Genomic DNA, 16281 nt, shown 5'->3' on the forward strand with positions numbered 1-16281 from the left:
GTCAAAAAAAGGTTGAGAACCGCTGCCCTACAAGCACAGAAGACAACTGAATGCTATTAGGTAGCATATATTGTTTGGAAATATTCAATGATTCCCTTTATATTTAAAAAAAGTTGCACAAATTTTGTTGACAATATTTGGTAAAAAAAGTAGGACAAAACCTAGAAAGTAGAACAAAAGTAGGAAATTTTACTGAAAAGTGGGAGCCCTCCTTCGTAATTAATAAAAGAAATAATTTTAGAGTGACTGAAAGAAATATTTTCAGAATTAATAAAGATTCATATTTAATAGCAGAAGTTTCAGAAATGAAGAAAATTACTATTTAATTGTAAAAAAAAATATTCTAAGATAAATGAAAATTCTTATTTCATAAAAATGTATCCTAAAAATACATAAAATTTCCAAATAATATATATAGCCAATAATATATTATTCCAAATAATAATATATAATAGCCCTTGTTTGACTCAGAGCCCTGGGCTTCGTTGGGTCCACCTGTTAAGATGCTGCAGAATATATATACTGCCGTATGACTTGCTGGCTCTTGGGCTTCATGGAATTTTTTTGGCCAGCAATGTCTGAATGGTTAAAGACCCCTGGCCTATGCCTATGTAAAGTTCTATAACATTTCATTTCCTAACATTAACAGCTCAAAAATCAACTAAACAAACTGTAAAACAACTGTAGGTACATTAGAAACAAATCAATCTACCGGAAGCCTGTCTTTCATGATAGTTTTGAGCAAAACCCATGTATAATGTTTGAATTATTTAACACTAAGCATCTTTATATCACTCTCTGTAAACATAACATACATAGATTAACAGACAAGTAAAGGTAAAAAATACCTAAAAACAGACTTCAAACGAGACTAGTTTGTTAAGGAAAACACACAGACACTTCAGAACCATTCACCAGTAAAAACCATTTGAATTCCACTGTACTTAGTGCTATTACTTAACTTTTCAAAATAAACAAAGCACATAAAATTCTCAAACAAGTACACACCAATCTCAAGTTAAGGTTAGTTATGACAATCATTGGTGTGTTCTGCAAACGTATAAAATTTTTGAGTGAAATGTAAAAGTATAAATGATGCTCGTAATGATTTAGAAATCATTTAATATCAATTCAAGGAATTGTCACCGGGATCTGCAAAGTTGATCCAACCCACACGGGTAAAGGGCTTGCATCCCAGAAGGGACAGAGCCCAGGTCATGTCTGGTTTGACAGGATCTGCAAAAAGTTGAAAATATACTCGATTACAATTTTTTATTTCTTTATTTTAGTGTAACAGTCTTTCCTAGGAGATGTCTGTTGATTCTGTTAGTTCTCACAACACAAGAAGTTTTGTACTAGTTTTTAACCTTATCTTTACATACATACACACTTGTGCACATACATACACTCTCTAGCTGTATCGCCTAACATTATGTGGAAAAATTAAAGAAGCGACTCACAAATATATACACACATAAATACAAACTCGGATGAAATCAAAATAAATGCCCCATGGTGGTTACGCAGTTGATAAGACGAATACAATATATCAAAATGACTAATCATTGGAAAGAAAAAAAAACCAGAATCATCTGTTGATTAAATAGTTCCCAATGTTCATTTCTGGGTACTGAACATAAATAATTAATTTCAATCCAACGTTAGCATTTATACAAAGAAAATCAAATGCACCAGTATACAGTGTTTCTGATGATATTCTCACCAAAATCTGCAGTTGATCTGCCAATTTGAAAACTTCATGGAGATCAATTCGATTCAAAACTTTCATTAAAAAAAACAAGTATGCGTCATAAAAAGTTTCATTGAAAATATATAGTTGACTAGATATATACACAATATTCATTTAAATCAATGATCGATTAAATTGGGGCATGTCTTGAAATGAACACTGGGAACTGTCATTCTCATGCAAGAATCCAATATTACAAAAACTTGGATAGATTATTCTACAATTTGAAAAAGATCAGTCTTTCGATTTCAAGTAAAGGGAATGAGATTGGAAAAATTCATATAAAATAAGAATTCTCTATATTCTGCTATAAACTTCGATTCGTTCGTATAAAAAGAAAACTGGAAATTTATTCGCTATGACTTGAGTGATGCTCATCTGAAGAAGATAATTCATCGATTCTTGCCAGCGGCGCTCTTTTGATCTGAGAAAAGAAAAACAAAAAGATAACACTTGTTCTGGAAAGTTTTCTTAATAAGATGATAGAAATACAAAGAAAAATAAAACAAATATATAGTGGATCCTGATTATAACACTTTCCAAAAAACTGTCATGAAAACATGTTGTAAATGGGAAATCTCAATGATAAGCTTTAATAAGTGAGAAAGCTTTACAGGGCAGTAAATTTAAGAAAAGGGTGGCTGGGAAAATTAGTAGAATGGAGTGAAAGGCTGCAAATCCAATAATCCACCTTTGCCTAGTGAGTGACCAAGAGAGTTTGAAAACATGTGAGAGAGCGGAAGAGTGCAAGCACGTCAAAGCGCAAAAGAGTGACCTAGAGCAGTGGTTCTCAACAGGGTGCCATATGTGGCCTAGGATATTGCAGGGGGAGCCACAGATAAAAATCAGGCAAAGGGGGAGCCACAGATAAAAATCAGGCAAAGGGGGAGCCACAGATAAAAATCAGGCAAAGGGGGAGCCACAGCTGCTGAGGCTGGGGGCCAGGAAGGAATTTTGTGAAAAGAGTGACAAAAAAATTTAATTTCAAACAAAATGCATAGAATATTTTTTATAATTGTTGCCTTACATGCCAATAAATACAAAAAAATTGCTTCAAATAATTAACAGATGCATATGTTACTGTCAAAACTCAAAGTGCGGCCACTTTGTGAATTGGCCAAGAGTTTTGGCCAAAGCCTGATTTTCAAAAATGATTCGGACACTGGTTGGCCAATTCGTGAAGTGGCTGGATATCCCTAGCCAAAGTTTGATGTGCTGATGTAAGATAATTCGTTAGGCGCCAAATCCATTTGTTACATCGCCAATGAATATGTGATACATGGCTATATATAACAGCTGTATTGGATTAGCTACATGTGATGAGAGAGAGAGAAAAGAGAAACAACTATAAAAATAATAAATTATATAAACACAGTTATCTGTCAAATTTTAAAGAAAAAACAAATGATTACTGTATCGTGAGTGTGGTTTAATGGGTTGCCGTAGCTAACGTGGATATAATTACCATAAAAGAATATGTCAATTTGGTGATGGCCAGGATGTTATCAGAATTTGGCAAGGGCTTTCTGGCCACTTCTAGAACTGTCTGGCCAAAGCCAGAAATTCGAACAATGACCGGTTTAATTTACAACGAAATTGGTCAATTCATGAACTGGCCAATTTTGGGTTTTGGTAATAATGCATATAATTAAAATGAAGATTTTATTAATAATTTGAATTCCCATTCAACAAAGTAAATAGGAGTGCAATGAGTGCAGATTTGCTATTAAAATAATCACATTACATATAAGAAAACTTACGAAGTCATGAATCCTTAAGTGAGAGTTGAAATAGAAGAAAATTGATAAAATTATTAAATTCATTGAATTGAATACATTCACTGCAAAAGAATGTGTTGACAAAGTTGATATGACATTTCAATACTAAATACAATCATTTCTAAAGTCTTCTAATCAAAATAATTAGATAGGTCACAATTTTTTTTTCTTTTTGTACTTGTAAAAACTTTTTCTTTTTGTCTTTGTTTTGAGCAAAAACCTGGTAATTTTTGTTATGCAACTGCAATTGAAGAGCTTCTTCTCAAAAGAGAACATTCCCATGATTCTTCCTATAGGGGGAATGCCCCCTTTTTGAAAATAAGCTCAACTGAACTTGAATGTTTTGAAATGCATCCTGAAATTTATGTTTTTTTTAGTTATCAGAAATTCTAGTAAATAGAATGATTCTAATAAGATGCTAAAATTATTTTGAAGTGTTTAAAATTCAAGTTAAAGAAGTTTGACTGAATATTAGTTGAGCTAAATTCAGAAAAATTGAGGACCATGTCACGATCGCGATTTCCCTCGTCTTAACATATTCTCTCTCATTCTAAAAATTTCACTTCATACCAGGGTTTAAGCTACGGTCGCATTTTTCGCAAAATGCGATAGAAAATCGTAGAATGCGAAAGATGTAGTAGCCACTTTTGCAAAAATGTGTACAGGAGGTACGAAAGGAGTAGACATCCAACCATCAATCATTACATTAGCATTGTAGCATTTTGCTAAAGCTTTTCCCTCTTTTTTGCTTTTTTGCGAAAGGAATTTTTAATCCAGCTTAAACCTTGCTTCATACATATACACTGCTGGCCACCGTAAATGCAACACCCTGAAGGAAGCATGCAAATAATATGAAATTTACAACATGCATTAGCGGAGGTGAGATATGCAAATGATTAGAATTTCAGCGCAGACGCACATCACGCGCGCCTGTGGCGCCACTTCAAAGCGCTATTTAAGGCTTGGAGATTTCGACGATTTGAAGTACGGCAATTGTGTTTTTCTTGTGGTTTTTTCAAAAAAATTATCAATTATGCCTCGTAGAAAACAGCGATCATCTTTTGATCAAGTATCCGAGTTCGACAGAGGAAGGATAGTGGCCTACCGAGATTGTGGATTATCTTTCAGGGAAATCGGTAGTCGTGTTAGACGAAACCAAACAACTGTAATGCGGATATGTGATCGTTGGATGCAGGAGGGTACGACGGACCGACGTGTTCGATCGCATCCACCTCAGTGCACCACTTCACGTGATGACAGGCGTATTGTGCGTATGGCAATAACGGATCGCTCAGCCACATCACGAACCATAGCACAGCACATTCAGTCTGTACCGCATCATCCAGTGTCTGAGCATACCATTCGACGCCGTTTACAGCAGAGTGGTCTGTCCGCAAGACGTCCATTGCTTCGTCTACCCTTGATGCAGAACCACAGACGTCTCCGCCGCCAATGGTGCGATGAAAGAAGGATGTGGACGGCACAATGGAATGAAATTGTCTTTACTGACGAGTCACGCTTCTGTCTGCAACACCACGATGGTCGGATTCGAGTCTGGAGACACAGTGGAGAGAGGATGCTGAACAGCTGCGTTATGCACCGCCACACTGGTCCTGAACCGGGTATTATGGTATGGGGCGGTATTGGATATCACTCTCGTACTCCTCTAGTACGCATTGCCGGTACTTTAAAAAGCCAGCGCTACATGTCCGAGGTGTTGGAGCCAGTTGTCCTTCCTTACATTCAGGGCTTGCCCACAGCCATATTTCAACAGGATAATGCGCGACCACACGTGGCAAGCATTGTCCATAGGTTCTTCGTCAATCGCCAGATTGAATTGCTTCCCTGGCCAGCTCGCTCTCCGGATCTTTCGCCGATAGAAAACATGTGGTCCGTGGTTGCTCAACGATTGACCCAGATTACATCCCCAGCTGCCACACCAGATCAACTTTGGCAACGCGTGGAAGCTGCTTGGTCTGCTGTACCCCAAGAACACATCCAAAGTCTCTTTGAATCAATGCCGAGGCGTGTGGCAGCGGTGATCTCCAACAATGGTGGCTACTCTGGCTACTGATTTTGGCAGGAACCACACTTCACAGAAGTCTATAAATTTAATCATTTGATGCTTGGTCAACATGTTATCTACGAAATAAATATTGTTGCGATATCTCTTGTCTTTCTTGGTGTTGCAATTTGGGTGGCCAGCAGTGTATTAATCAGAAGATAACATGCTCTGGATTCTTTCTCTGGCTTAGGAATCCTACAATGCACTCATTTCAGTATAACAAGTACGTAAAACTTTTCTATGGCTCAGTTCATCTCAATCATTGCTCACATGACAAAAGATGTCACGCCATGCACACACGTGCCTTTTGATTTTTTTAAATCTTGTTTGAACCAATGAAAAACGCAGTTGGTTGTCTATATCTTGCCATTGTACTCAACCAATGAGAAAGGTTTTCATTGAACAAGATATAGCTCTCTTGTGCACTTGGCCTGAAATGCACAGCTTAGAAGGAATGAATGGAAAAAACGAAGAAATTCTTCTGAGTTTTGCAGGACTAGAAAGGGTGCTTGCCTTTCGACATATTTACACAGTTCATCAGGCATGTCGCTGCCACGATTAGGAAGTTTCTTCCGAGTTAGAAAAAACCCTGGATAAAACAGCAGGCAAAAAATAGGTTTCTTGCACCGAATGTGGAAGAAATGGAAGAAATTGATTTCTAAAAAATTACATTTCACACTCAATGTGATAAGCTTAATTTACTGCTGTCGCAAGGGGATTTTATTAACTATAATGTTAATATAGTATCAATTTTGAAAGGTTTTACTACTTGTATATTTAAAATCCTTTATTTATTTATGAACTTCGAAAAAATTACTTTTATTGACAAGAAATATAACCATTTTAAAATTAATTATTCACTTTCATCAGTTTAATGCAACATGATGTAACAAAACCTTTTTTTTGTTATGAAAGCTAATACGCTGTTCCAAAGTTGAGTGGGTGAATCCAAAAAAACCTGTGTAAAATTCTTTTTAAACGTACTGAATTTACAGGACAACTTAGGAGAATTTCAACACAATCACAACTTTCTGGGAAATTCAGATATTTAAACACATACTTTCTTACCATAATACCATATTAAAACTTGAATGGTATGACTGAAATTTTACACTTGCAGTTTAAACAAAATTACAATTTTATATACTTTCCCACAGTTCCTGTTCAGAATTAAATCTTTCACCCTAATATTCAGGATCCATAAGGCATGCGAAAAAATTATAGGGAATAGAAGGAAATAATGATGGGAATAGGATAATAGGGAATTGAAAAAAAATGATAAGAATAGTCTTTTCATATCTTAATTTTATGACTTAAATTTTTTTTACTTTTTACCCGTAGATATATCTCTCAATTATTTTTCCTTTTCAAAATCCTTCATGGCCATTTTCATTCGACACTTCGAATTTTCTAACACCAGCTTCATACTTTACAAAAACAATTAACCATTCACAAAAATTGAAACCCATCTTTGCATACACAGATTGTTTTAAATTCAGTTTTTTTTCCTCGAACAATAACCGACTGGAACAACCTCCTGTCAAACATTATTGATTCTACAACAGTTTCTGATTTCCTTCGTAACATCAATCGTCTTTCAAATTTCACCACCAGATTCCCTTGTATATGTCTTGACCACAAGCAATATTAAATAAATAAAATAAATAAAAATAAGGCATCAAGTCAGCATTTTGTAAGAAGCCCCATTCATTCGTGATAATAAGCAGCACTATTTGTACAATCTCTCTGTAGCTGATGTATCGAGTGGAATTTATGCAATTTAAAATTTCTAATTATGTCAAGTATGCTTCTATCTACTTTATGCAGATAGTGGCTTACAATGATGAAAAACTATTACAATTAAAAATGTTTCTAAGCATTTCAATTCGCTGTCATATCTGATGTCTCCCAGAAGCTTTGATCTTATTCCATAAGGAATGTCTGTCGATCATACTATGTTGATTCCTAAAATACTTTGTGCGTGCGTGTGTTTCATTCTTCTTTTTTCTGCGCCTATATTTTTAAAAATCAATTTATGAGAAGTACCTTGAAAACAGCCAAAACTTTGTTAATCAAGGCTCATGAGTCATGACAATCAAGGTCTTACTGTATTTAGACTTCATATCAAATAATACAATCAAATAATTTGACCCTAGCTCCATAAAAAATATGCAGTGCTAGCCAAAATTGTCTCCCTGATGCATGTTTTTAATATACTTAAAGGCTACATAGACCAGGACTTATAATTTAAAGCCAATTCTGAATAACTTTTCTTCAATAAAGATCCTGAGATTCAAAGCCATATCTGTATAAATGTAAATTAGTATATAATAATAATAATAATATTTATTATTATTATCATATATAATATAATATATAATAATAATAATAATAATAATAATAAATAACTACAAGTATCGCTCGCTATAGCGTGATTTTGAAAAGTCAATTTTAGAAATTGCAGCCATCCAAATTTGGTAGGTCTGTAGTTTGAAAATGGGCTCGCGAATTAGAGGTATGGCATATTTAAAATGACGAAATTCATTAGATTCATTAAAGTGGATTAGACAAATATAGAAATAATGCTCAAATGCATCTCACCAGATCTCACTCATGAGCATCTTTTGGTAACATATCACCAATGCCATCAGAATTTTAATCAAAAAAAAAAGATCCTAACAAATGTAGAATTGTCATATTTTCGACAGATATTTAAAATTCTCTAGCTTTGCTCCTAAAGTTTTTATAAAGAGACGAAGAATGCTTCTTGTCAGCTGAATCTCGACTTCCATTAAAAAGTTATCAACCTATTATATAAGTTTATTCACAAAAGAAAAGCATTCACATTCACTAGAATTAATCACAAATAGCAAAGACAGAAGTAAAGAGTATTAATTAGATTTCTTTATATAGCCTTAAATTGATGCGATTTATTTATAATTCTGAATTAATTCATTCAAAAAAAAATTACTTTGCTGCTGGAAAGTGGGTTTATTTTTTTTCTTACACTTTGAAGAAATCCCCATATCCCTATCTTGCCCATGTTAAAACTTGCCGAAAAATGTTAAATTCAACTCACTTTACGCAATTTCATCTTAGGGAATCAGTTTGTAAAATCAACTAATTGCGTAAAACGAGGGATGCCTGTACTCAGATGTGTGAGGCAGCAATAATTTCTCTGGTCAGTTCTATCTCACATGCAAAAACACAAATAAATGTATGCACATATTACACACAAATTTGTATACCTGAAGTCGAATAGTTCCATTCGTAGAGTGTGAGATGCTACTGTCACTTTCCCTATTATTTACAGCACTATCTGCTCCTAAAACATTAAATAACATCGAAAATGTGCTCAATTGATATCAAATGAATGGAGGAAAAAACATAAATAATTGAAAGATAACAATATATTTTTATAGCTGCCACAGACTTAATTTTTTTTATTTTTAAGGGGGAAAATATGCAGTAGAACTTTGAAAATAAGCAAAACAATAGAATGCAAGCACATTAACCATTAATAGTAAAATTTAAAAAAAAATAAAAATCTTGGGGCCTACCATCCCCCTTATGATTATAAAGAATAATCTGAGAGACAAGTGCCAGTTCTCTCGGATCGTTTCACGGATATTGGGAAAAAAGAACAGTGCGTCAATTCGTGAGAAGTATGCTTGAGACAACATGACATAAAGGAGGAAAATTTATGGAATTTTTTCCCTTCACAGGCACACATTCACTATATATATTTTTTTATTTTCAGTGGTGCTGTCACGGCACTCTTCCCATTTATTATTACTGTTATTTGAGCAGGATATCTTGTGTGGTTTATGCGTGTAATGAGTAAGTGTTCAATTTAAATGAATTTTGTTGTTTAATTCACGTATTTCAGCATAAATTTCATTATAAGTGATGTTTCCCTCATAATAGCTCAGGGAAATGACAATTTGTGCCTTGATTCCCGAAGAACCAAGGAATAATTTAAATTATGTTCGCCTCCCCCTGCCTTTGATTATTACAATGTATAAATAATTTTGGCAGTTGTCGGTTAAAATTATTCGGTTTTCTGGAAGGTGATAATACTCAATCACCGATTATGATTGATCAACGTCAGCAGTTTCGAGAATTTAACAAATCATACATCACTTGTTCATATTTTTCTTCCGAAGTAACATCTATATTCTGTATGACCATCTGCAGCAGATTTACAGTTTTTTTCATGTGAGTACATTTTAATATGTGAATTTAAAACTGAGTTCAATCAATTATGAAATGCTGAGTGAGTTCCTCATTTGCCGAGCAAAAACGGCATTCGGCCCTTCACTTTGCAAGAAAAATTACTTTTCGGATAATAATATGAAAGTATTTCATGTTTTTGCGATCATATCACAATTGTTTCTCAAAAATGAATATAAAAAATTTAATTTTTCTCATAAGTGCATCATCATTGCGAATGTAAAATACTGTAAGCCGAATCTCAGTGAGTGGTTCTCCCCACTCCTTGTTACATGGAGCGAAAACGATACTTGTTCAAGCATCAAGCTTCGGGCTGGTACGAAAATTTCCCTTTTCTCCTTGAAAAATGCAGATTATCCGTATCTCTCAGACTATTCTTTACAAGCATGGGATATATTTGAATAGGTAACTCAGAAACCAGGCAGAAAATATAAATATTCATCTATACATTATTCATTTAACACATTCATGATAAATAATGAACAAAAGAAAAACAAATTCATCAAAAATTGCAAGATGGAGAACCACCAAAAAATCAAGATATAGTGAAGCCTCCTGTACCAGACACTCCCTGTTAGGGGACCCCTACTATTACTCTGGTCAACAATTTCTAACTTTTTTCTTATAGCATGAGTGAAATAAGTTTTTCTAGACTAATTTTGGGGTGCTGAATTCAAATATAAATATATAAAATCCCCATCATATAGTTTTTCTGCATGCACGATGGTCACTTTTTGAAATACATGTGCACTATGAAAAACTTATCCATCTTGAAAATAGAGATGATTGGCATATTCTTAATAACAAATTTAAATATATTTATCACGATAGAGTTATTTTATCATATCTACACATTGTTATACAGGGCGTCCTGTAAGTGTTAGTGCAGCCTTATCTCATCAACCATCCGTTGTAGAGGTATGATTCCAGTTTGAAAAATGCTCAACAGGAGAGCGCAAATACAGTGTGACAATAAAAAATCAAAATTTTTATACGTCCCCTTGTACTCTAACTTCCACTTAGAAAGTTGTTGCCCTATATCTCCTGATGCTACTACTGCTACTACTACTTAGCTGTACATGCACCTTGTACACATTCCTCTACAGAATTTATAATGAATCGGCACATGCAGGAATGTGTGTTCTGGGGGGCGTGTGTGGCCCTAACGTATTCATGTTGTTGAGTTGTGCTTGTTTCATGTTCACGCTGCCATCTGTCTTACATTTTCTGAAGTAAAGCTGGAAATGCTTGAACTTTCATGTTATGTCAGTGTCGTGTTGTAGGTCTGCCTGTTCTCTGCGGAGAGACTCTCCTGATGCTAGCAGAAAAAAGTCCATGTTTATAAGTGCAATATTCACAGACATATTCAAATTTGAAAAAAGGAGGAAATTCAGGAAAGAACATAGTTAAAATGCGGGTAAAACTGTTTTTCTGCATTTAACACTGTTCGTTCCGAAATTTTCTGTTTTTTTAATTCAAATATTTCTGTGAATATTGCACTGAGAAACATTGAATTTTTTTTGATGGCATCAAGAGAGATGGGGCAATAACTTTCCACTGGGAAGTTAAAGTACAAGGAGACCATATAAAAATTTAGCTTTTTTATTTTGTGACACACTGCATTTCAACTCTCAAAACTGGTACAGGGTAATTTTTGAATGCCTGTTGAGCATTTTTTAAACTGGAATCATACCCCTTCGATGGACAGTTGATGAGATAAAGGCTGTACTAGCACTTACAGGACACCCTATATATGAAATAGAAAAGAAAGTTTTTTTCTAATGCACATACACAGGGCTGTAACTAGAGGTGGCTGGGGGGCAACTGCCCCGAGTGGCAAAATAATGTTTGCCCCAGGCAGCAAAAACCCTAGTTATGTGGCCCCGCACACATAATATCCATAGAGTGTGCATGCATATGCACAAAACAAAATTCATACTCATTGTCACAGTATTTTATAAAAATATTTTTTCCCCTCATGTATCGTGCTGTCTTTTTTCTGCAAAAATCAACAGTAATCACTCGTCATTGAGGGGTCCCACCTGTCTTGGTGTTGCCTAAAAACCCGTTCATTGTGGATGTGAACTATTAGTTATATATGAAAACAAAATTATTCAATAGTTTCCTTATTTGAGGACTTACAAATACTCATTCTTTTTAGTTTCTTCCCATTTAATTTCGGAAAAATTTTATTTCAAGTACAAGAAATCCGGGTCAGATTTCTTCATAAGCTTCATAATGTTTTCCATCAGCCCCAGAGGGGCATAGGAAGGATCGACTTAGGAGGGGTCACAAAAGGTTTGGAAGGGGGGCGAGAAGTTCACACAAGGATTTTTATGATAAAAGAAATTGATTAAAATAGCTTATAAAGGTATTTCATTAGTCTTTCGATGTTTTATTTTTTATAAAGGCATTAAAAAATATTTGTAACTTTTGGTTGTCTTGGAAGATATAAGCCCCTATGCGCCCCTCCCCTCCTGATCAGCCCTAATTTAATGTGAAGTGGTGGCCATAGAGCAAAACTTATTTGGAACATTAAATGCATCTGCGACATTGACTTAGCCCCATTTCTTCACTTAAGGGTTGTGCATAAACATAAAGCACGAGTTTCTCGAATCTTTAAAAAAAAAATGGAAAATCCGGTTGCAATTAGAGATAAAATCAGTGTTGTCATTCCACGAAATTTTAGATGGCAGAAAATATAATTATGTAGGCTATGATTTCTAATATCACTTCACACGTATAGTCTAAGCATATAAATTTTGATAGATATTCGAAATAATATACATACAACAGAAAAACTAGATGTGAGACCCATTATTTTAAAGTCGATCTGGAATCAGCACCCAAAAATAACAGCTGAATTTTTTCATGCTAGAAAAACTTTGTAGACTAGTGTTATCGGACACCTTTTTGAATTATGACAATGAGACTAGACATATTTTACAATTCATTAATAGACACTCGTCGGTAGCAGACAAATTTTTCAGTCCCGTGCATGTTTGCTATCAAGAGGTTCTACTGTATCATACTTAAATGGTAGTTCACATCATAAGGTTCATTCAGCAGATAATAACTCTTTGATCAGCACCTTCAACTCGACTTTGAACAGAGAGAGTTGAAAAGTGGTCAAGCTAAGTGACAATTTCCCATTTTCTAAGAAAAGAACTAAAAAATTCACTCATGCAAAGTTAAGAAAAAAGCTTGTATTGATCAAAGATCTTATTTCAGCACTTGCAAAAACGAGTGAAATTTCGAATGCAATTGAATAGTAAAATAGGAACAGTTTCAGAAACTTATTATTTTATTGTCTTGCATCAACTGAATTCAATTGGATTCAGGAAAAAAGACATTAAAATAGTCTAAGCTGAGGGTATTAAACCTTCAGAAGAGTGTGGGCCACTTCAATTTTAAAGCATACTACAGGCTGTAGAATTAAGTGATCTGGAACAGTGCCACAGGTTATTCATTAAATCTTAAATGACTGTAAATGAGCCGCAAGCTGCTTGAGTGATCGGTAAATGTGTCATGAGTCACTTAAGTGATTTAGAACTGTGTCACAGGTCACTCAAGTTCTCTGAAATTGTGCTGCAGGTCAATTAAGTAATTTGAAACTGTGCCACTGTGATCTACAAATATGCCGCTGAACATGTAAGTGATCTGGGAATGTGCTGCAGTACATGTAAGTGATTTTGCAGCTTGATTGATCTGGAAATGTGTCATGGTGATGTAAAAATGTGTTGCAAGACACGTAAAGTGATGTGTAGATATATTGCTGGCTGCTCAAGTGATGTGGAACTGCACCACAGATAATTTAAGTGATTTTGAAACACAGTTCATTTTTACAAAATTAGGTGTGAGGTTGCAGGCTACATCAGATGACCCCAAGGACCACATTTGGCCTGTGGGCAGGGGTGGGAAGTGACTAAGTCCATTTCGGAGCAGCTTTGGAGCAGCAAAATTCAGGATTTGGAGCAGTTTTGGAGCAGCAAATTCGGGATTTGGAGCAGCAAAATATGAGATTCGGAGCAGATATTTATAAATTGGAACAGTGAAATTAACAATATTTTCATTAACCCTCAACCCTTTTCAAAATAAACTGCACTGTATTTTGTTATCAAACATCTTTTCGTCAGCTTGATTTTTGTGTTTTAGGCTTTTGACACCTTGTTTGAAAGAGCGGCTATCATAAAATTTTTTGCACCCGTCTATTTAAGATTATTTTTGCTTACTGCGGGCACTATTTGCTGCCTTGAACAGCAGCACTTCAAATGAGCTAAAAAAATTTTATAAGTTTTTAATTTTTTTATACTTGGAAAGAAATTGTTGCAAAATGGGAGAGAATTTCGAAGCAATCAACTCGATGTTTGGTGATTCAGCACTCATTATCTGACGAGATTGGCGATCTGACACTCGCTATTTGGCGAGATTGACGATTTAACGCTCGCTATTTGGCGAGATTGACGATTTAACGCTCGTTATTTGGCGATATTGACGATTTAACGCTCGTTATTTGGCAAAATTAGCGATTTAACGCTCGTTATTCGGCAAAGTTTCTAAACTAACATCCGTAATTCGGCGGACATGCGCTTTTTACTCCCGGAATGAAAATTTTTTTCACGAAACATCGGGATTTAACACAATGACAATCGACTACAGTGATTTCTGCTGCTTCCAGTGACGACTTTTTTTTTTAAACGGAAACACTCGAATTTGCACTTTAAAGCTGAAAGGCATTGCAAGCCATCTTCAGTTCCACGATCACGGACAATATCGGGGTTTCGCGATGGAAAGCCCGATCAGGGGCCAATAGTTTAAGTATAGTGGAATAAAACACGCTCTTCTCTCTCGTAAAGAAACGTTTCGTGGCTAGCACGAACAAAATTTTTTTGGCGTCCTTTCTGAAATTCCGGGCATACTGAAGCAAAATTCGCTATTTGGCGCAGAAAAATGGGAAAATACCCTATTGGAGCAGGATGGCGCACGATATTAGTTTTGGCGCAGTGCGGCGCAATTGGCGCAGATTTCCCACCCCTGCTGTGGGCCATAAGTTGAGTATGTATGGTCAGTATAGGTCAGCGTTTCCAAACTTTTCTGATGTTGCAGACTCTCCCCCCCCCCTCTGGGGTACAAGTCAATATTTCTTGAGTCCCCTGTAGCATCAGAAAGTCAATTTCAACATGCCTTCCCATAAACTCTAAAATGTATTGTTTTTATAATTTTTGCATAAAACAAAAATGGAATAAATTACAATTTCACAGCACAAAATGTGTCATTCATTCATGCAATGGTAGTATATTAAAATTATTCTGTGGGCCCCTTACACACAGTATTCGTGGACCCCCAGGGTCTGAGAGTCAACAGACCACAGGTTGGGGGGGAAACACTCATCTAAGCTAAACATATTCTAAACATACCATGAACAGCAACACTTTGTGAAGAACTGACAGGATTAACACTGGCCTCATCTGCATGCCCATTGGTTTGTTCTCTGAAATTTTTTTTGAGAAAAGGATAAACACAATTAAATATGCTTGAGAATCAACACACATGCATACAATTTTTTTTTTTTTCTTTTGTCTCTTTCAAACATAACATTGAAGTTAAATTTTTAGAATAAATTACAGAAAAGCAGCAATTTGTTTAAAAAGAATGAATTGATTAACTGTTCAGTTACAAACTTTAATGCATCTCAATGCATGAATGTGTATTGAGATGCATTGTATTCTTTGTTACAGTGTACCTTCTGAAAATTATAGTTTTTAAATTGACTCTAAGAATGTATCTGCACAAGCGCATTATGTGTTGTCCTTGAGTTGAGTGGGATGCTAAGATTTCCTACTCATGTTGTGTACAGTGTAACATAGAGACCTGGGATCCTCCATTGGTACAACAGCTGTAACAAAACATTTCATCAAGAGCCAAGCAACACACACTAGACCAGCGGTTCTCAGCCTTTTATGACTCCCGAAGCCCTTTCTTGTATACAATTTCTATGGCGGAGCCCATGGGCTTATTTTTTATTTATTCATCAAAACTACTGATTCATTTTCATTGTACACAAATATTTTTAATTTTTTTCCTCAATTTTACTGGTTTTTTTCCCCCTTGAGCTATTGCGGAGTCTCTGGACTCTGCTGAGCACTGATTGAGAACTACTGCACTAGGCGAACAATAAACTTGAGTGGCTCTGCTGATTGGGGGAGGAGCTTGAGGTGAATTTCTTTGATTTTGTGTAGCCAAGGCTGAGGTCTATAGGCACAAACAAACTTTGAGGAGGGCATGATGATGATTGCTGGGGGGGGGGGGGGGGCAATAAGAAGTCATGCCTGCAATATATCTTGAAAGACAGAATGCTTCACCTTTGGCAAGCTGAATGGAACAAGAATTCTGCAAAGGACCCCTACGAGATAAAACGTTGAGTGGCTTTGCCCAAGTGTGTATGGCCGCAAGCA

The 16281-nt window shown here is 35.5% G+C and overlaps 1 protein-coding gene across 2 annotated transcripts in view; it reads right to left on the reverse strand.

The window, feature by feature from the left end:
• Window positions 1–420: 420 nt before the first annotated feature.
• The window catches only part of LOC149063663 (lethal(2) giant larvae protein homolog 1-like), a 73510-nt gene continuing 57649 nt past the window's right edge, over window positions 421–16281 (reverse strand). The window contains exons 23-26 of one of the 2 annotated variants that reach the window (XM_089255768.1): window positions 15244–15317; window positions 8842–8918; window positions 3511–3523; window positions 2087–2174 (exon numbers count right to left, since the gene is read on the reverse strand). In XM_089255768.1, coding sequence (XP_089111894.1) covers window positions 3515–3523; window positions 8842–8918; window positions 15244–15317 — 160 coding nt within the window. In that variant the 3' untranslated portion in view covers window positions 2087–2174; window positions 3511–3514. Of the gene's footprint in view, window positions 2175–3510; window positions 3524–8841; window positions 8919–15243; window positions 15318–16281 lie in introns of both variants that reach the window. The other variant, XM_089255767.1, reaches the window with a different exon arrangement.

Source organism: Pholcus phalangioides, unplaced genomic scaffold, assembly GCF_987345545.1.
Source record: "Pholcus phalangioides strain wild (caught in Gottingen) unplaced genomic scaffold, Ppha-v1.0 ptg000172l_1, whole genome shotgun sequence".
NCBI lineage: Eukaryota > Metazoa > Arthropoda > Arachnida > Araneae > Pholcidae > Pholcus > Pholcus phalangioides.